General features: G+C 34.8%; 1 protein-coding gene across 1 annotated transcript; it reads left to right on the top strand.

The window, feature by feature from the left end:
* The first annotated feature begins 511 nt into the window (after positions 1–511).
* LOC110734385 (myosin-9-like) lies at positions 512–21,603 on the top strand. Its single transcript, XM_021914522.1, has 38 exons — positions 512–1,101; positions 1,279–1,407; positions 2,082–2,225; positions 2,353–2,498; positions 2,631–2,787; positions 4,514–4,572; positions 5,840–5,999; positions 6,098–6,247; positions 6,342–6,478; positions 6,565–6,711; positions 6,835–6,936; positions 7,011–7,068; positions 7,169–7,270; positions 7,998–8,035; positions 8,178–8,304; positions 8,417–8,587; positions 8,667–8,798; positions 8,903–9,012; positions 9,103–9,163; positions 10,027–10,204; positions 10,323–10,528; positions 10,612–10,731; positions 11,670–11,768; positions 11,969–12,190; positions 12,435–12,574; positions 17,137–17,251; positions 17,341–17,364; positions 17,464–17,721; positions 17,816–17,968; positions 18,049–18,258; positions 18,390–18,512; positions 19,302–19,372; positions 19,459–19,558; positions 19,642–19,698; positions 19,962–20,018; positions 20,113–20,193; positions 20,756–20,838; positions 20,929–21,603. Exons 1-38 carry the CDS (start codon positions 1,099–1,101, stop codon positions 21,044–21,046), a joined length of 4,548 nt encoding a protein of 1,515 aa, XP_021770214.1. The 5' UTR covers positions 512–1,098; the 3' UTR covers positions 21,047–21,603.
* The last annotated feature ends 645 nt before the right edge of the window (positions 21,604–22,248 follow it).

Raw genomic sequence — 22,248 nt, 5'->3', positions numbered from 1 at the left:
TTATTATACGAAGTGACGAAGTTGTAACTAACTATCTTTAACTTTAGCTAGGAAGGGGAGGGGTGAAGGAGGCTGCCGGAAGTTATGGTGGTGCATTATTTTATTTTTTTTTGAAGCAAAGTTATGGTGGTGCATTCATGGAGGTGGAAAGGGAAGAAGATGAAGAAGAAAGGAGAAAAAAGGAATTTTTTTTTTTTAAAAAAAAAAATTGAAAAATGTTTTTTGAACAAATGAAAATATGACTCATGGGCTCATGGCAGATTGGCAGGTGACCTAGATTAAATGACCTGTTTAAAAAAATCCCTAAAGCTTGGATTATTGTTAAATAATCAAAAAGTCGGATTAATAATATAAGATCTTGTTAAATAAAATTTTCCTAATCTAAAAGAACTAAATATATGATGGATTTGAAAATGTTGATGACTATGGTGAATTGAGTGATAACTTACTGACATTCGGTGAAAAAACCGTTTTAAAAAATATTATACGGAGTATATTTTTTTTTTTTTTTTTTTTGTTTTTTAAGACTATTTTACGAAGTACTTTGTATACTCAGTATTTTTTTAATTTTTTTTTTCAAATTCAAGAATAGAGGGTAGTTTAGTACTCGTATTGTTGTTGGTGGTAAAAGTGGTAATACTCCAAAACGTATAAATTTGAGAGAAGAGAGAGGGAAAGAGAAAGAGAAAGAGAAAGAGAAAGCAGAGGAAGAAGAAGAATGGCAGCCACGAAGTTCCAACAAATGGGCAAAACTTTTAGGCCATTTCTTCAATCTTTCCGATTTTTTAGCTTTTTTATTCATTTTTTTTACCAATCAATTTTACTTCTTTCATCATCCTTCTTTCCCCTAAAATTTCTTCACACTTTACTCTTTTTTTCTTCTGATTCATCACAATTTCTTCCTATTTCCCCAATTCAATGTAATTATTTCCCGTCGATTAATTTCTTAGGGTTTGGCTTCCAATTTTTTTCATCAATGGAAAATGAGAAATTGGTTCTTGGTGATTGTTAAATTATGTGTGTGAAATGGGAATAATTAGGGATTTGTGAGAGACATTTTAGAATTAATCAGCGGAATTCAGAAAATAGTTATTAAAAATGGTAATTTATTTTAATTTATAAATTTTGTATTGTTAATTTTGTTTATAGAGCTGAATTGTTGGATGATATTGGTTATAACTAGCTTAGAATTGTGATGAATTGATCTATTAATTAATTATTAAGAATTAATCATATAGAATATGATTGTTGATTGTTGCCATTGATGGTTGGTTGCAGGGTTCTAAGGTGAATATTATTGTGGGGTCTCATGTTTGGGTGGAAGACCCAGATATTTGTTGGGTTGATGGAGAAGTGATTAAAATCAATGGTGAAGAACTTGAAATCAAAACTTCAAATGGGAAGCAGGTAAAAATATATTTTTCATTTTTGTTAAAGTTGGGATCATTGTTTGTAAATACTCATATATTTCCTAGGAAATGCTATTATAATCTATAGTTTGTAATCTTTGTATGAAGTTGATTGACTGTAAATACTCATATATTTACTCTGTACTTCCAACTGTATCTGGGCTTATATAAGCTTTTTCGATTACTTTTTCCCCTAAACTCCAACTCATTAATGTAGTAAGCATAGCTTATTTCCAACATAAGTGATGATTTGGCCAATTGGACTAGATATCGTGCTATGACCCTAACCAATTTTACAACACTGATACTACAAGCATGAAATTTAGCAATATTGATTTCATTGATACTAGAAAGACACCGTCATCCCTAGGCATACAACAATATTAACAGTTGTTTTCTAACCTAGATTATGAAGCTCACGACTGTAAAGTCAAGGAACGTCATACTGTAGAATTAGTTGCTACTTAGTTAAAGGCCGAAAGGTGTAAATAATGTGAGGTAAGCAGAGTAAAATAGTAAAAGGGACTTGCCAAAAATGGAATAGAGTAAAAGTGAGTTGAACTTTAAACCACCTCAAAATAGAAAGCGAGTCAAACTTTCAAAAACAGAGGATTTAGGTGTTGTAATATATATAAGAATTCATTATAATTGTTGTTGTAATATGCCTAACAGGTTACGGCAAATCAATCGAAAATTTATCCAAAGGATGTGGAAGCTCCAGATGGTGGAGTTGATGACATGACAAAGCTTTCTTATTTGCATGAGCCTGGAGTGCTGCAGAATTTAGGAACTCGATATGCTCTAAATGAAATCTATGTAAGGATTTTTGTAAATCAATGTCTAACATATGCTTTTGTCCATCCTTGAGATAAGATCATTAATTGCTGCAGCTATGGGCCGGCTCTGTTATAATATCATATGATACTCTTTGACATCATGGCAGACTTACACTGGAAATATTCTCATTGCGGTAAATCCATTCCAAAGACTGCCCCATATATATGACACCCAAATGATGAACCACTACAAAGGGGCAGCACTTGGAGAGCTCAGTCCTCATGTATTTGCACTTGGTGATGTTGCATTTAGGTGATTTTATTATCTTATTGTTCTTTTAGGCTATATGTTATTACTTTTATATTATTTATATTTAATTTTTTTTTGTATATTTAATTTTTGCTTAAAAACTTATTGAATTTTACTCACACTTTGTTTCTACAGGGCAATGATGAATGAGGGTAAAAGCAATTCCATTCTGGTTAGTGGCGAAAGTGGGGCAGGCAAGACAGAGACTACTAAAATGCTTATGCGATACCTTGCCTATTTGGGTGGTCGTGCTGCTACAGAGGGGCGGACTGTTGAGCAACAAGTTTTGGAGGTAAGAGTTAACTGTAGATAATTGATCTGTCTTCATGGCATTGATGTGTAATCAAACCTCACAGTTAAATTCATAGAAAAAGAGCTTTATGAGGATAGAGCGCGCTTAATTTGACCAAAACAAAAGATGACCTCTTACATAAATAAGAAGAGAATCTGAAAGAACGCTAATTGGGTAAAGAGCTATAAGGAAAAAAAGAAGGCTAACTTCAACCTGGGCTGATGTTCAAGCCAATACTCAGGAAAATTGTTGTCATAATAGCAAGAGCAGCACATGCGTGCGCACACATACACATTTTCTTATGCTAATCTGTGGAACTGTGTAAAATGATGTAATTCCTTTTCTACTGCCTAAAATGATGTATTGGTTAAGGAAGTGAACTATACTCCTTGGCATGTTAATTTCTTTGCACACTAATGGTAGCTGTGATGAGAAAACAATGTTTTAAGTGGATCAAAAGAAAAAAAAAAGATTAGCAAAAATGTTATAAAAAAAGATTGATATAAGTATTGATGTGATGGAGAGAGAAAAGGAAAAGTTAACCACAATAGAAGTGTGAAATTTGTATTTGGGACATCTATTGAAAATGGAGTGTAAACTTTTTTAGAAATAAAGGCAACTAATTGGGAAACCAGACTTGTGTGAATGTCCCTTCACGAACCTTACATTAAGGTTGGGGATAGAGATTAAGAATAGCTGTGAAATGTAGAATAAGTATGTGTTTGGGAATCAAGCTTTAACGAGGAAATATTGGTAAAGTTGGAAAATACATGGAGAAGTAAATTGATATCTGTCATACTCTTAGCTACATTTGTCCTTATTTTTTTTCATAATTAATGTTGGAAAAATGTGGAAAACTTGCCTGATCAAAAACCTAAGTTGGCATACCCTATGTACCATTAGTGTCCATAATGACTAACCAACAAGTGAAACTAAAGTTTCCATAGATCAAAATCTGAGTAGGTATACCCTTTGTTTTCATATTTTAGTTTTAATTTTTCTCAGAGTGTGAAATCATAACAGTGGACATTTATAGTTAGATTTTCCAAAATGGTTATTGTGAAGCTCATTATGGGTTAGAGGAAGTATAATGAGTTTTTATTTATTTATTTATTTATTTTTTAATGGACAATATGCCAAATTTTTTCTTTTCATTCTAGTTTGATTACAACCTGCATCGTCTTCACTCTTGCACCTCTCAGCTTTCACTTCTTAGTAAGAGTAGCATGTGGACATGTGTGAAAGTGTAAGGAATCCTGATTGAAAACAACCTTGGTTTGATGTTGACTGCTGAGACATCTTTTGATAATTATTGTGAAGGAAGATGCAAGAAATATGCATAAGGTGCAGGGAATGGAAATGCATTATGGACATAGTAGAGAAAAATGAAAAAGATGGAAGGAATCAGAGTAGCTTAGAAAAGTGTAAATGGAGGAGAGAAAAATTATGGGTGGCAAGCATGTGAAATTCAGCTTCATACACTGGGTTTCATCATGATCTATTGATGAAATTTACTGGTGATTTTCAAATGCATTGTATATAACTATGGTACAGTGTTTAAAAATAGTTAATTTGGCTGTATATGTCTATCACCCTGCCTTTTGTAGTTCCCACACTTCAGTTGTTCCATAAGGATTGGTATGTGAATTTTTACCCCAAAGGTCCTTTAGCTGTTATTCTTCATATTCTAATATGAACTTACCTATGGCATTTGTTATGAATGTAGTCGAATCCAGTTCTTGAAGCTTTTGGCAACGCAAAAACAGTTCGCAATAACAATTCAAGGTTTGTTCTTTTTCTTTATTGCAGTCACTTTTTTCTATCTGCATAAACTTCATTTGTTAGAAGCACTACGGGTATCCTGTAATCCTAGATTTTCTGGGTTGAGTAGGATGGGAAGGCCACCTGTTTTCTTTGATCCAGCTAGCTAGTTAAGTAACTCATCAGCCTGGTGGTAGGTTACCTTCTATTTGATGTGTCTAATATGCGTCGGACATGATAGGACACTTTTCAAACCTGTCTAATTTATATCCAGGATTGTAACTTATTAGAACACTGGGGTTTGTTAATTTTTACGCAGATATCCTAAGAAAATCTATTTACCCTTGAGGTTTATCAGAATTTTCATATACCTTTTTGCTTATTTAATCTTCTTAAAATGTCTCCAAAATTATGTAACTGATAGATTTGATATTCTTTCCATATCTGCATGTTATTCTATTTTGAGATGTTCCAAAATCTTCACAGGATCTTCATTTTTAACTTTCAAGATGTAAATTATTCACATGTATTCACTTTTCACTTTCCACATACTTACTTACACTTATGCTAATTTGACTATTTCTTAATCTTTACATAGTTCTAAGTTTCTAACTAGTGCAATGATTAGGGACAAAGGGAGTATTATCTCCTGGCTGATGGATGTTAGATCCATTAGTATATTGGCCATGGAGATGATGTAATTGACCATACTTTTTTTTGTAATTAATACTAAGTCAAAGGTTTGTTTCAATTTATATTTTCATATAATAATTCCAAAATGGCCATTTTCCAAGGTGGGACTCAAATTCAGTTGTTTTTAATTCTTGTACTATCTCTCAACATATGATTACCCCGGAGTTGCCTTTGTAGATTAACATCCAACTTACGAGGGGAAAATGTCATCTGTTATGTTCAGCCACTTGTACTGATTCAGTCTGTAGAATTGTATCTTTCTGGAAAATCTTGATGTGCTAAATGTAACATCATTGATTGATAAAAGCTGTTTAAGTAATCTAAAAAATTTCTGTTATGGAGAAATGGATGGAGTTTTATGTCTATGTTGGAAATTGTTCGAGATAAATGTGTCTTTGTTGGAATTGACTAAGTTTTAGTTTCTTGTATTCAAGAGCCATGAGAAGAATTGGTAGATAAGCAGAAGTGTTTTTGCCATTTTTTTTTTTTTTGGTTTGTCTCAAGTCATTCCGTGTTTGTATTTTAAGGGCAACAATTCCAGGTTTTTCAATGTTAAAGTCATGTATGATATTAATTATCCCCTAATGTGCTTCTGCAGTCGTTTTGGTAAATTTGTTGAGATTCAATTTGACAAGCGTGGAAGAATATCAGGAGCAGCCATCAGGACATATCTCCTTGAAAGATCTCGTGTTTGCCAAATATCAGATCCTGAGCGTAACTATCACTGCTTTTATCTTCTATGTGCAGCACCGAAAGAGGTTTGTATTGAAAAGTCTGGTGCAGCTCGAGCTTTGTACTATTTGAAGTTTCAGATGATAACATTCTAGTAAATGAATTATTTGAAAATAAATAACAGGAAGTGGAGAAGTACAAGCTAGGAGATCCTAAATCATTTCACTATCTGAATCAGTCAAATTGCTATGAGTTAGTTGGTATAAATGATGCTCAAGACTATCTTGCTACAAGGAGAGCAATGGGCATAGTTGGAATAAGTAAGGAAGAACAGGTATATTATGTTTTTATGCCTTTGATGCTTCATTGAATATGCCAATATACATGAAAATAATCTCTCTTTCTCCCATTCATTTTTCTATATGAAGGATGCAATTTTTAGAGTGGTTGCTGCTATTCTTCATCTTGGTAATATAGAGTTTTCCAAGGGTCAAGAAGTTGATTCATCGGTTCCTAAGGACGATAAGTCCAAGTTCCATCTTCAAACAACAGCTGAACTTCTCATGTATGATCAAGTTATTGCTTAATTCATGATGTATGCACTCATTTCACTTTTGGCTGCTGTGATAGTTGATGTTTCTGTTAATTTAGGTGTGATCCTGTTGCTTTGGAAGATGCTCTTTGCAAACGTGTAATGATTACCCCTGAAGAAGTAATAAAGAGAAGCCTTGACCCAGGGGCCGCAACAGTGAGCAGAGATGGTTTAGCAAAAACAATTTATTCCCGTTTGTTTGATTGGTAATGACTTGATGTGATTATGTTCTCTATATTCATTGCCTATAGCTGGTGATTGATAGTGTTTTTTTAATCCTGAACTGCTGAAGCATTTATTTGGCTAACTTGCTTTTTTATTCCACAAAGGTTGGTGGATAAAATCAACAAATCAATTGGTCAAGATCCTAACTCCAAGTGTTTGATCGGTGTCCTTGATATATATGGCTTTGAAAGCTTCAAGACTAATAGGTAAAAAGGGGAACTATTAAAGGGGTAAACTAGTTTCTTTCACCAATTCACTCTTCTGTGTTATGGCTATGCAGTTTTGAGCAGTTTTGCATCAATTATACAAACGAAAAGCTGCAACAGCATTTCAATCAGGTAACAAGATTACATATTATAATTGATGGTATTGTTTAGAGTAGTATATTCAGCGCCCTGAAATTCTACTTCGCATAACATATATTGTCATTGTTTTCAGCATGTTTTCAAGATGGAGCAAGAGGAGTACACAAAGGAAGAAATTGATTGGAGCTATATTGAATTTGTGGATAACCAGGATGTCTTGGATCTTCTTGAAAAGGTGATTTTCACATGTTACTACTTGTGTGCCAATGATGTGGGCCTTATAGCTCAATTTTTGCTATGCTGTTGCAATTGTTGTCAAAAATGTTTCAGTGGATTATATTGAGTCAGCTGCTTGAATGGCTTTTTAATCATCTCTTTCACAGTAATGAGGATGATATATATATATATATATATATATATATATATATATATATATATATATATATATATATATATATATATATATATATATAGGTTTTTTAATAGAAGAACCATTGCATATGCCTTGTTGGGGATGCAAGCATAATTCGTTTTATAAGGGTGTCAGTTATTGAGATATGATAACATGTAGACGTGTGTGGCTGTACGAGAAATAATAGCTTGTATAAGTATGTACAGTAATTAAGAAGGCTGTCTATACCATTGAATTACAAATCTAATATCTTTGGGTATTCATCCCTCCAAAAAATACAAAGATAATAAATCACCTAGTGTCAGTTTAGGACCTGGGACAGAAGATTTTTGTGCATTGCATATTAGCATCCTTCCTGTAAAGTTAGTATCTATTCTCCAGTAAGTTGTGTAGCTATTAATTTCTTGAGGGTAGTACCCGTGTAAGAAAACTGTTGGCGCTCTTGCCTCTTTCTCCAAGTAGCAGATTCCGCTATATGTTTTTCTCCAGCTGTGTTTGGACCCTTGGAAGTGATATTCTTCCTGAAAATTATCATTTATTTTTTATGCAGAAACCTGGAGGAATTGTTGCACTGCTTGATGAGGCTTGGTAAGATATACTCTCTCCCTTCTGGTCAATTTTATTTTTGTCTTGGCCAGATATGGGTTGTCAATGATGTTTACAAAAGGAAGCTAGTATGTTATTGGTTTTTGATTTTTGTTTTCTTCTTCTTTGTGCTGAACTATTCCAGCATGTTCCCAAAGTCAACTCATGAAACCTTCTCACAAAAGTTATATCAGACTTTTAAGACTAATAAGCGCTTCATCAAGCCAAAATTATCCCGTACTGATTTCACTATTGCTCATTATGCCGGAGAGGTGACTTGGATTTCCACAATCTTTTTCTCTAGCTGGCTAATTTCTGGCTTACTATTTTTTTCTTAGTTTGATAATTTTTCTTCTGTACTTTCCCCCCCCCCCCCCTTTTAAGGTTCAATATCAATCTGATCAATTTCTGGACAAGAACAAGGACTATGTCGTCCCAGAACATCAGGACTTGTTGAGTGCTTCCAAATGTTCTTTTGTGGCAGGCCTCTTCCCTGTAATATCTGAGGAGACAACCAAATCCTCTAAGTTCTCATCTATTGCTTCTCGTTTTAAGGTATCTGATTGGAATTTTTCTTTGTTAATGAACTTATGATTTCTGCACATACTGAAACTTCTTACACATTTTGATCCAGCTTCAACTACAACAACTGATGGAAACACTGAATTCTACAGAACCACACTACATCAGATGTGTAAAGCCAAATAATCTTCTTAAATCTGCTATATTTGAGAATATGAATGTCATGCAGCAACTGCGTTGTGGTGTGAGTACAATATCAGTCCATCTACCAATAAATCAATCCTTCGATTTTTTTTATATTTTTTTATTTTTTTATTTTTATCTTTCCGTACTGATTCTTCTGGTTAGGGTGTTCTAGAAGCAATAAGGATCAGCTGTGCTGGATATCCCACACGTCGGACATTTTTTGAATTCATTAATCGATTTAAACTTCTTGCTCCTGAAGTTGTGAAAGAAAAGTATGTGTCTGATATACTTGTAGTTTCTCATAATTCCTGTTGATTTGATGCAATTTCAATTGAAGTTTTGCGCACTTTGCTTTTGTCCAGTGATGCTGAAAAGGTTGTATGCTCAAAGATTCTGGAAAAGATGGGTTTAACTAACTACCAGGTTACTGAATGATTATCCTATATCCTTCTTCAATATTAGCTGCTTGTTACTTTGCTCTCACAATCAGTGTACACAATTCTTTAAAGTCATTATAATTGTGCTCACCAGACTAAATTCTCTAGTGATGTTATGGAAAATATCACTTAAGTCCTGGTTTTCTGTATGCCTATTGCCTAGTAGATGAAACATTTCGCTTAGTCCTGCTTGATAACTGATAAAACCCGCAAAACTAGTCATTGCCTACAAGCCAATGTGCATGTTTAACCAGACGTTTTCAGTACTTGTTTAAAACTTGTGCTCCTTCAATCATTTCGAAGCTGCGCCCTTTCCTGTTTATGTAATCAGATTGCCTGTATGGTTGTATTTTTATAATACACAGTTGTTTGAATGACACAAAACTGGATCCAAAAGCAGTTATCACATTGTATTTCAGGCCTTTCATGACTTAACGTTGCCATATGTGTTCGGTGTCCAATGCTATTTTAATTATAGTATATATTATTTTCCTGAAGGTTGTGGGGAATAGAAGCTTTGTATTCTTATATTATTTTTTTTGCCATACTGAAAAGGAACAACTAAAGTTGCGGATCATGAATTTTGTAGTTTGTGATCAAGTTGACCAACTTCCCCCGCCCCTGTGCCCCCTTACTCTTAGTCACTGTTTGCATACTTGTAAGGTTTAGAATTAGATATACTCTGTGCATATATGGATGACAATACCAACTATTGTAATCTTTAGTCCTGTAGTAATTTCATTTGAGAATTGCTTGAATTTTTTGATTTACTGCAGAATACTGACTTATTTTTTTGTAGGGGTTTTTAATTCAGTCTTTTTTCATATCTAACTATTTGATGGTTTGCAGATTGGGAAAACAAAAGTTTTTCTGAGAGCTGGTCAAATGGCTGAGCTGGATGCACGCAGAACAGAGAAACTTAGCAATGCTGCAAGGACTATTCAAAGGAAAATCAGAACTCATATATCCCGTCAACATTTTCTTGCTTTGCGCAAGGCTGCCGTTGATATACAAACATTATGGAGGAGTAGGCCTCTTTAAAATCTGATAACATGATAGCTTCCAATTAGTCTAATTTTTGCCATAGTGAGACATTGTGTATGTATCTCATCTTTCTCTTCTCCCTGTTGTTTTCATCCTTGCAGGAAGACTTGCTTGCAATCTTTTTGAAAATATGAGAAGGGAGGCAGCTTCCATAAAACTTCAGAAGAACTTGCGTAGACACTTGTCCAGAAAATCTTATACGCAAGTGCAATTCTCGGCACTCACCTTACAAACAGGGTCAAGGATCTTGGCTGCTCGTAATGAATTCAGATTTAGAAAGCAAGCAAAAGCAGCAAAGATCATGCAGGTTGTTACATTTCCATGTTTTAGTTGCTCAAAGTGTGTTGACAATTGTTTAAGTAATGGCTGTTTTTGACCAAATATTCACAGGCTTTTTGGCGATGCCACTTAGCATGTTCCTATTATAAGAAGCTAAAATGGGCAGCAGTTCTTACACAATGCAGATATAGGGGGCGGCTAGCTCGAAAAGAATTGAGAAAGCTGAAAATGGTATGTGTATTGTTTGTTCTTTGATATTTACAGATATTATGGTAACATCACATAAATTTCAAGATTTGAATTTCCATAGGTAATGGCAAAGTATTTTGGAGGCTTATATATATATTATGACTACATGTATATTAGGCTCCAATTAAGATCCGATTTATACAAACATCTTAAACAAGACATGGCTAGTTTAAACTAGGTGATTTGAGTTTGGGATGATTTGATATTATAATTAAATTTGACGCTATTCATTAAAATCAGGATTAAATCTAGAATTTTCTTTGCAGTTAGATTCTAGCTAAATTGAGCTTGTCTAATAGTTACATCTTATAAGGAATGGGACTACATTCAGTATCACTATCTTTGTACAAATGCTTTTTGATAGCATAAAGTGTATATCATATTTATTTGGGTGTAAGTATAAAAATATTTCCAAAATGTACTAAAGAGCCACAATACACCAGAATGCAATAGGCTAGCCTAAACAAACCCAGATTTGTCAAACTGTCTAGAATCATTACTCTTGGAACATTGTGCAGCACATCCAGCTGGTACAAAACTTGGGTATGGCTATCTCTTTGGGGTTGGGGTTAGAAACTGGTTCATACTCAATATCTACAAGGGAATTAACACTACATTTCTATTACATTTTCACCCTCTGCCCCTCTTTGCTTCTTGATGTTCTCAAAGTCACCAGGGTCAAATCAATGCAATTTATGATGACTTTGATATGTTCAGCATGCTTTGTTAAGTAGCAATGTGTAAGCACTTTAACTAGCTAGTAGAGAATATTGTATTCTTTATTGAGTAAAGCTGCGAGATGGTCAGATGGAGTTTCTTGGTTCTGTTTAATTTTTTCCGAACCCCATCAATTTTATACTTACGTCAGGTATCAATATTCTGTTGATGTATGTCACCTTTATTTCTTTCCTTTTTGTAAGGCTTCCAAAGAAACCGGGGCACTCAAAGAAGCAAAGGATAAACTTGAAAAGAAGGTAGAAGATCTCACGTGGCGTCTACAGTTTGAAAAACGATTACGGGTAATATACATTATAGACTTTCTGGTACCAGTAATATGCTTTGAACTTGGAGTTCTAGGAACTGATTGATATCTTGACCGTGGATAAATTTTTAGTCAGTTCGTCAATTCATATATATACCTCTAATCTTCCAAAGAATCATTGATTTGGCATGTTGGATTCTCCAAGTGTAATTTTATTGATAATGGGGCTCTGTACAGACGGACCTTGAGGAGTCTAAGGAGCAAGAAATTGCAAAGTTACAGCAATCTTTGCAAGACATGCAGAGAAGAAATGATGAGACAAACGAATTGCTTGTCAAGGAGCGTGAGGCTTCTCAGAAAGGCGTCATAGAGGCAGCATCTGTTGTCAAAGAAACTCCAGTTACTGTAGAAGATACTGAAAAAATTGAAACTTTAAGTGCAGAAATAAACTATCTAAAGGTATATTTTGTCACCAGCTTGGCGTATTAATTTATCTTGTCAGTATTTCTTGGCATAGCTCATCAGCTTCATATATACTTGCTGTCTACCTTTCAAATGACATACTCGTATTTTCTAGGATCATGGGATTTATTAACAGATTTTCAGGGGGCATTTGCAGATGGTTTGCCCCTTTAAGCTGTTGCTTGCAATATTGTCTTTATTTTCTTAGAGATTCTTAGAGGATTCTCCTCAATTTATGCAGGTCTCATTAGAGTCAGAAGGACAAAGATCTGACGAGTGGGAAAGGAGGTATAAAGAAGCCCATGAATCAAGTGAAGAGAAAAGTAAGAAATTAGAAGAAACAGAAAGACGAGTTCATCAACTTCAAGATTCTCTTAATAGGTAATGTTATGTTTTGCATTATAAATCTAGGCTATTTTGAGATCTTTAGGTTTTCTTCATTTAAATAGCAAAACCCCATTCCGAATGATCATTGGTCTTAACTAATTTGATTAGTTTAGCTGTATACTATAAGCTAGACTTGGAAGTTTATGATAGTAATATTCACTCGATTAACCAATTTAAATAGAAAAACCCCATTCCGAATGATCACCCACTCCCTGTTTAATTTCTTGGGAGGCCTTCAATCTATGGATGTATTAGTCTGTCTATCAGTAATCGATTCAGCCAGTGGTTTTGCCATGAGTCCATGGCAAGATATTTTTAAAAATTGAAGAAAATTTCTGGTCAAGGTAAATATGTTGTGGAAGTTTTTGTGTGATGGAGGGAGAATTGCTTTGGCTTCATTAGCTTAAGCTATTAATATAATCTTGGGTGATGGATATCTTTTGTTGCTGTGTTCTAGGTTGATAGGTTATTCAGGGCTTTTTTTTTGAATAAAATAATAGAGCTTTGCACTCTTTGTAGGTGATTAGGATGGTATATTTAAAGAATGTTATTGTGTGTGAGGTGATAATTGGGATCGTAAACATATGCCATGGAACTTGACTCCTTTTAGATTTTTTAAATGACTGCATATAAGAAGTCATCAACAGCTTCTCTGAGTAGGTCTAAGATTTTAGAAGCCTATGTGGAACCAAAAGTTTCTGATTTGAAGCAACGGCTTCATGCCTTTATGATAGCAAAAAAGTTGTATTAGATTAAGTACTTTGGCAGCTCGCTTAAGTAGCATAAAGCTCATGAGTATGGGCCTAAGGTTTGCTTTTATGCTTATGGAACTGGAAATGATAAGATTTTTGTCATGTAATTGTTAAAAAGGAATTATTTGTTTTGGCAATCAAGTAAAAATCCACAAAGCCACAAAGGTGAAGGAGAGTATTGAATGGTCACTTGTGCTGTTGTGCACTGTCTGTTAGGTCTGGTTTTTGTGGCTATTTGTATGTCCTTGGTAGAATACTGTTGGAATTAGGTGTTTTACCCAAGGACGTGTCTGGTTAGAAAGGATGAACAAAAGCTATATGTCAAAATGTGGAAATAATCTGCTATAGAGGTGGAAGCATCAGTACATGATCTGTTAGGGAAAAGTGTATTTCTTGTAAGGATTTTGTACAATTTTGGCAACTTTGAGCTTTTTTATTCCCCATGATTTTTTAACAAAATCTGTAAACAGCATTTGAGTTCCTGAATGTCAAGTGAATTGATTGCCCCCATATTATATAGATGAAGACCAAATTTTGATGTCTTTCTGTACACCTTTATTTCCTTCCTGATGTACATCCTAGTTTCCTTCTCGTAAGCTCCTATTCTTTCATGTCTTCCCCTTTTTCTTGGGCATGTATGTTATTGTCATGGATATCTTTGCACAGCTTGATTTTGAAGTTTTTTTTTTTTTTAATTGGATTTAAAAACTGCTTTCATATGTCACACTGGGGCCTAAGTGAGATCTTAGTGTCATAATTTTTGGTCGAATTGAACTTGAGATAAATTTGGACCAGATTATGATTTTCTAATCGAGTTACCCTGACAGTTTCCTTTTCATACTGTCAAAGAAATTCCTAAGTCCTAATTAATGATTTGGGAATTGTGAGAGGGAAAACATTCCTTTTATATAGTACAAACTATCTTTGCTTAGGTTAGGAAGATGATTGCAGGTGACTGAAAGAACTTCATACTTGTCTTTTGACTAACAATAGATGTGACTTAGCATGTCTCAGGATGATGTTCTCCATGTCCAGCCAATTCTCGGAGCTGAAAATGCTTTTGCATGCCTCATCAAACTTGTGTTGCTCTTCAGAGCATACAGTGAGAGATTCTCGTCATGGTGTCTTTTCCTCTTCTTCTGACGATTCATCCTCTGCTTCTGACTTAACTCCTCAAGCCCCTGCTTCAAGTCCAGGAAACTTGTCCTTCCTGAATCCTGATGTTTTCCAGCTGGTAGTTCAGGATCTTTCACATGCTGGACCTACAGGTTAGCTCAGCTTTTCTAGTGTGATCATTTCTGCTCTTTGCCAGAAATAGTAGAGCGTTAAGATCAGAATGCATCTCAAGTCAATACTAGGGAATGAAGTCTACTGATTCTCCATTCATTTACATATGGAGTCTTTTCCTTATTCTAAAAAATCATCTGATGTATTGACTAGAGTTTTATTTTTCCTTAAACTTTCTTACGTATAGGATATATCCATCAGTAACAATATTTGTCTTTTTTTTCTCTCTTGATGCGTGCATTGTGCAGGAGCTGACAACTGGGAAAGTGATCAGGAGGGGGCCTTCGATGACTTTTTCTGATGGAAGTTGCTCTTTGTACCTTTTTGATTACTTATATTTAAAACCTTGGATTGAGAAACATGGTCTTTTAGTAGAACCTATGTCCTCATATCAACTGACCAAATCTTCATCAGCTAGACCAAGAATACAGATCCCATAAAAGTTAAATGAATTTCAGATTTTCTGTTATCTAACCATTAGAACCTTTCACTGTCATTTGCTCACGTTGAAATCATTGAATTTCATAACCTCGTTGTCACTGAGACACAATATACCAAACAATTTCATAAAGTATGCCATGTTTAAAATATGTTTTATAGAATTAAACCCTTCTATAAGGTTCAGCTAAGTGAGGAGGAAGTTTAGGAGGTAGCCTCTTAGGTTAAAAGATACTTTGATAAATAATTCCCTGTACCACATATACAGCTTTATTTTATGAAAAATTAGTTTGATGCCTTTCTTGTGCTAATCATTGCCTTCTTTCATACATTTCCCCTATATTTAACAGCACATCAGAATAATTTTCATTGCTCTTTAGGTTTATTTCCATTTCCGTCTATTCATATTACTCTTCGCATCTCTCATTTTTCAAGTTATGCTAGCAGTAGCTGTAGAACTCGTTAAAGACGGACATTTGATGGCCTTCATTGTTGGTAAAATAGTCATTCATTTGCTGCATTTTTCATCTGGAAGCTGTACACTCCTTTGGAATTACTATCAAATTGAACTCTAGCTTTTTCTATCCTCTTGTACAAGCTCTTCTATATTACTCAGAAAGATGATATATTTCCCTCCTACACCAGTACCAGTTGAAGGCCACACAAAGCTGCATCGTCTGTTTCAACCTCATCAAATTTCTATATCTGTTTGATCTCCCACCTTTGGTAAGTCTTGTCTTGTTCTGTCCTCTTCTTGCTTGTAGCCTTTGATGTTTGTTTAGTACTCATCAGTCAATCAGTCATCATTCCTTCCTTCTCCTAGATCTGTATTGGTGCTCCCTATTGATCTGAATAGGTGTCCAATTCCTATTGCAGAAATCAGTGGTGGTAACAATTAGGTAAATGCTCATTGTTGATGGAGCAAATGGAATTAGAGTTGGTGAAATGGTTGTCAGAGTACCAAGTGATGTGGGGATCTCAGAGCTTGTTATCTGCTGTAGACCTGTAGTAACACTCTTAGATTGATTTACTTGATGGAATGGAGAAGGGTTCCAACATTATTTCTGATGGAAAATTTGAAGAAACTTATCTGTTCTCCACAACTGCTTTTGCTTAACTGACCTGTGAAAAGCATAAATCTGCTTTATACCTGTTATTGTATTATCACTGAAATATAAGGTCATTGCATGATGTTGCAGCATGTGAACTTTTATGTTTACTGCATCGACAATGACTACAATATGGGGAATTTTTCAGTGGGAAGAGCTTTCATTCCATGTAGAGGTGAAGTTGCATTAATTTCTAGCCCCGTTAAAGATGTCTGTAGCATTAGTAAGAACATCCTTGGCAGTAGGAGACACTAATCCTGGCAGAGAGTTCATGATTTACGAAATTATTTGATAAATGATTTAAAATGATGTTTAAAATGACAAACATAATCCTGAGTAATATTCAAGACACTCCCTTTTTTGCAAACTTTGCTCTAGGGTTGGTAGACATACCTTCTTTTCAAACGAACAAAACATTTCGTCCCTAAGACTAGTAGAATTGAGGAGATGTAGGCTGCTACGTACATCCTAAGATAGCTTAATGAACTTAAGATTCTATCAAGAGCAATTTCCAGAAAATCTATGGGCAAGATCTTGAGTTATACAGCTTATCTGGAACATGGAATGTACAAGGTTTGTATTGTCTGCACTCTTAAAACTGCTATGGTTATTCATTATTAGTTCACACTTTTGATCATTCTTTGTCTCCTGAATTTGCAATTTTTAGTGGAGGAACAAAGAAGGGTTTTCTAAACTTTCCTTGTACCAAATAATTTTTAGTTATTGTGACCATAGGGATATTTTGCTTTGCTTCCTTGAATTTAATGGGCTTTGTCTTTGTAATATCATTCATCATCTGCTATTGATTCTAGATATTATCCCTTTTCTCTGCTTGTTCATGTGTTCTTTTGCTTATTCTACTGGATAAATCTACCTGCATGAATTTAAGGAAAATTGGAAGAATCATACAAAAGAATCTGAATGTTTTGATGGGTTAGCATTCATGATGCTCAAACTATTCTGTTGTTAGGCTTGAGGACAGACTTACCAACTTAGAATCTGAGAACAAAGTTCTTCGCCAACAAGCTATAACCATGGCACAGAATAATAAGCTTTTGGCAGCACGCTCTAGATCATTAATGCAGGTAATATGATTCACTGTTGTATCCATAACAGATTTTAGAATCTTCTAGTTGCAGTATCTTACCTAAATAATTTCTATGATTTCTTGCAGAGAACTGAAAGTACAAGAAATGTGGTACTACATGTTTCCCTTCTTAAATTTGCATTTTGATAAATTCTTACTACTAAAGCTGTTCACCTAACTTTTGTGGGTCAAATTGCAATCATGTGTTAGGAACTACGTAATAGTACATCCATGGTCGTAAGGGATCCTGCTGAGGTAGAGGGTAGAGCACAGAAAGCACTCAATGATAAACAGCAGGAGAACCAAGATTTGCTCATTCGTTGTATAGCTCAGCAACTTGGCTTCTCTGAAGATCGACCAATTGCAGCATGTATCATATACAAATGCCTACGGCACTGGAGATCATTTGAAGTGGAGAGAACAAGCATCTTTGACAGAATCATTCAAACAATAGGTCACGCGATAGAGGTTAGAGTCATATAACAGTGAACGTGTCTTGTTAGTTGCAAAATCCACTTCTTGTATGAGGCTTTTATGAACCTACTAGTGTCTTATATTTCAGGCTCAGGATAATAATGACCTCTTAGCGTACTGGCTGTCTAATACGTCATACCTATTGTTGCTGTTACAACGCACACTAAAAGCAGGTGGTGCTGCTGGAATGCCCCCGCAGCGTAGGCGTCCTTCAGCTGGCCTTTTTAGAAACTTGACCTTGGTAAAGTAGCTTTTGGCTGATTATTTGTTCACTTTAAGTATCTGTAACCGTATGCTGAGATTTTGCTTACATCCTTCAAGACTTTCCGTGGAATCCCTCGGGGTGTCGATCTTTCTTCGCTTGAAAGTGAAACAAATGGTGGAACTGATGGCTCCTTGAATCAGATCGAAGCCAAATATCCTGCATTGCTTTTTAAACAGCAGCTAACAGCATATGTGGAGAAGATATATGGAATGATCCGTGATAACCTGAAAAAGGAGATATCTCCTCAGTTGAGCTCATGTATCCAGGTAATTAATCTGTACAGCATTATGTCATCAAAGCCTTTTGATGATTTGATATTAGTAGATATCAACAGTTGGTGTCTTGTGTTAAGTTATATCACCATTTATCCACTTTAAGTTTCCTTATGAATTGGCAGGCGCCAAGAAAAGTGACTTCAATCACTCTCGGTAGTCCATCAGCTCACCAGTCACTGCTTGTTCACTGGAAAGGGATTGTACAGAGTTTAAGCAATTACCTCAGTGTGATGAAAGCTTATCATGTCAGTTCCTCTTTGCATGATTATTCTATTATACTTTATTAGTGTTTTGTTTTCAACATCAAACTGATCGATTTTAATTTAATTGCTCTATGGTATCTGTCAACATTAAAACATCTTGTATAAATCAGAAAACTTGAACTACAGAATTGGGGAAGAAGAGAAATTGGGCGGAAATGGATAATTGATTGTTAGTTGATGTAGTTAATCATTAGATAATGTTTAAAATCCCAGGCCTTCAAGTGGCTGGATGCTAGATACTCCAACTGCAAGCTGAGCAAAGTATATTAGCCTCAAAGTATTCTGCTTATTTTTTTCTCCCCTAATCTCCTCTATATATACTCCCTCTGTCTTATTTTACTTTCCCCATTTTGACCAAAAAGCTGTCACTAAACTTGGTTAAATGGGCAAGTAAAATGAGATGTAAGGTCTAAGGAGTATCATTTTCTGACTTCCTTGCCCTCTCTCAACTCTAATTAATTCTCTGCCTTCTTCCACAAGCTAATTATTGCAAAGTGTAATACGTAGTACCAAAAGTCCCCTTCCCAGTAGACTAGTTATTTGTGCATAGTAAGGAAATTAATGTTTACTAAATTGTTGATTTCTGGAAGATCTTCCACTACTATGCACTTTCTTTTATCTACATAGCTTTCTCAGGGAAACATTAACTGCCAAAAAAAAAAAAAAAAAAAAAAATATCCTAATTATGAATTAATGCACAATATTTGTATATAACTAGGATGCGTCAAAAGCATGGTGAGTCTTACTAACTTCTGAGTTACCCCTTTTCAGGTTCCTTCATTCCTTATGCGCAAAGTATACACCCAAGTATTCTCTTTTATCAATGTACAGTTGTTCAACAGGTTTGATTCGTTGATACTTGTTAGTTAATTTCCTCATTGCTGGTGTAACTTAAGATGATTTCCTGATTAATCTGCCTGTTGACCAGCCTATTGTTGAGACGCGAGTGCTGTTCTTTCAGCAATGCTGAATATGTGAAGGCAGGACTAGCAGAATTAGAAAATTGGTGCTTTGATGCTAATGAGGAGGTATCTCTTATAATGTCTACTCTTTTATTTTGCTATTATTGCTATTCCTTTCCTATTTTCTTAGCCAAAATTCAAACTGACAGTATGCAGGTTCAGCTTGGGATGAGCTGAAGCATATTAGACAAGCGATTGGTTTTCTGGTATTGTTTTTCTTTAATTCATGTTTTTTTTTTGGAGAGACAATATTAATTCTCTTTATATTTAAACTCTCTCAAAAATCTATCAGTTAGTGATCTTCTCCATTCTGAGGAGTTATTACTTCCGCATACTATTTGGGATTTCTATCAGATATATAAGTCAGCTTGATAAAGAAAAAAAATTGGTGTGTGTGGAAAGAGGAGCAGATAGTAATTTTTAGGAGGAAAAGTGTTAATAAGTGGTTTAATTTGTTGTCTTTATTCAGGTCATTCATCAAAAGCCACAGAAAACTCTAGATGAAGTTAGTCATGATCTTTGCCCAGTAAGTAATGCACTTTCATACTTCAGTAAGATTACTATTACAATAATTTCCTCATTTTTCTTACTATGGACCAGTTCCAATTTTCTGTCTACAGGTGCTTAGCCTTCAGCAGCTTTACAGGATCAGTACTATGTACTGGGATGACAAATATAGCACACATAGCTTGTCTCCTGAAGTAAGTTTTATGCGGCCACCAACAATATCTTATTTGAAATAGTATTGTGTAATTGAGGTTAGAATTATTTTTCTTTGCTTTGCTGCAACACCCCAGGTCTGAGGATTATTTTTACAGCAATTAGTTATTTAGTTTCCAAGGGCTTTTTTTTATTCTTTTTATTTTTTATATCTAAGAACTTCATTATCATAATCCTTCTAGTAAAGCTTCCACTATGGAAGAGTTTAGGGGTCAGAGAAAAGTAGCTTTTTTCTTATGTAAACAGATTTGTTAGTAAGAAATTTCCTGTACTTGATCTTATTAGGAAAAATCCATTCTAAAATTTTCTACTTGTCCTTCTTGGTAGTAGACACCATATATGATAAAAAAAATGATTTCATTCATCATTTGCTGTTAAAGTTCTAGTTTTGCAGTCTTCTGCATAACTAACAACTCCTATATGTAACCTCAAAGTCGCTTTTATAGCAATGCCGGGAGCTTCTGCCTTCTGGTATATAGAGAACCAAGAAAATGGTTCTGATATTAGCTAGCTGATACCATATGCACTGTTTATTTGCTGTAGGTTATATCGAATATGAGAGTGTTAATGACAGAAGATTCTAACAATGCCGTCAGTAGTTCTTTTCTACTGGATGACGACTCAAGGTAAGCCGAGAAAACCCAGACCATGTCCTGTTTTCTCATTTCCTGCAATTATTTCAATGTGGCTGCTGACTTGTTATATTCTTTGTGCAGTATACCGTTTTCAGTGGATGACATGGCAAAGTCTACAGAGGAGATTAGTATCTCAAAAATTGAAATTCCTCCTCTCATTCGAGATAATACCGGATTTAGCTTCTTGTCGGAAGCATAGGTTGTATCGGATCGAATTCTTGGTGCTCTGGATATCTGCCTCCTTTGTGAATTCCTTTCTCTCCAGCCTAATGCTTGTGCAGGCCTTGTGAACTTGAGAGGTGACAGATTTTGGCCCAAGGAGTGTACATCTTGCTCTCTGCATATAAAGTTACAAACGACCCTTGAGGTGAAAATGCAGTAGTATTTTTGCGTTCTTACTGGGCAGTAGACGAGTGACAACCTCCCCCAACTAACTAATACGTCGAGTAGGGCTTATTTCCAGATTCGCCGAACAATTTTTGTTTGAAGATAGTTAAGAATATAGGAGGTTTTGTAGATTAGAAAGGATGTTCGGCGGATGGATTGCCCTCCCAGGCTAGAATATTTCATTCAGACATTTGCTCGGCTTCAACGCCAAATAAGTGGGAAGATCTAGCTTCCTCATCTCATGTAATTCTTATCATCTGTTTATAATTTTAAGTATATATTTATAAAAGGCAGCCTTGCCGCTATTCTTTGATGAATCCTTAGGAAATACCAAAATTTGTATTGCTTTACCACCACAATTATGCAAATTATGTACTCCGTACTCTCATTTCGGGTTTCACTATAACTCTATAGTATAAGGCATTCAAAGTACAACTATAACCATATCAAGACGACAACAGTGACATTTGTATATTTACATATTAGTGACATGATGCTTATTTTTACTAGTATATGGACGGTGTAAAATTGTAAATAGTCAAATGTCGAATGTATTAAGAAATAAATAGAAGTATATATAATATATCCGCGATTTTTTCACCTTATAATAATAAGGTTTAGGTAAGAATAAATCCAGATTAGTTTTAAAAAAATTTATTACTCATAAACTATTAATTGTTCCAAACTCCCAATGATGGCAACCCAAATTTTACAGCAATCTCGATGACTTCATATTAGTACTGATTCATATTAGTACCGATAAGCAAATTTTAGATACAAAGAGCACAACTAATAATTTATATTACATAACTTTTACCTGTACTTTTATCTTCAAAAATAAAAAGTATTTCATGATATTGGAGTTCAAAAATGTATACATACATACTATTATACTACACACAAAGAAGAATGCGTGGTAATACTAATAATCATGGACTATAGATATCCTCAACCACTTTTCACTGGTTGGCCTTTTTTGGTCGTTTGGCCTCTTTCTTTCATTTTGTGGTAAAA

The sequence above is a fragment of the Chenopodium quinoa genome, unplaced genomic scaffold (assembly GCF_001683475.1).
Source record: "Chenopodium quinoa cultivar QQ74 unplaced genomic scaffold, ASM168347v1, whole genome shotgun sequence".
Classification (NCBI taxonomy): Eukaryota; Viridiplantae; Streptophyta; class Magnoliopsida; order Caryophyllales; family Amaranthaceae; genus Chenopodium; species Chenopodium quinoa.
Note: the sequence above shows the minus strand (reverse complement) of the source record. Positions and strands in the feature narration are given on the sequence as shown.

Excerpts from the sequence above, each read along its gene's own strand:
- LOC110734385 (XM_021914522.1), top strand. Across the intron at positions 6,000-6,097 it reads TATGTGCAGCACCGAAAGAG|GAAGTGGAGAAGTACAAGCT; the intron begins GTTTGTATTGAA and ends AATAAATAACAG. Across the intron at positions 6,479-6,564 it reads ACAACAGCTGAACTTCTCAT|GTGTGATCCTGTTGCTTTGG; the intron begins GTATGATCAAGT and ends CTGTTAATTTAG.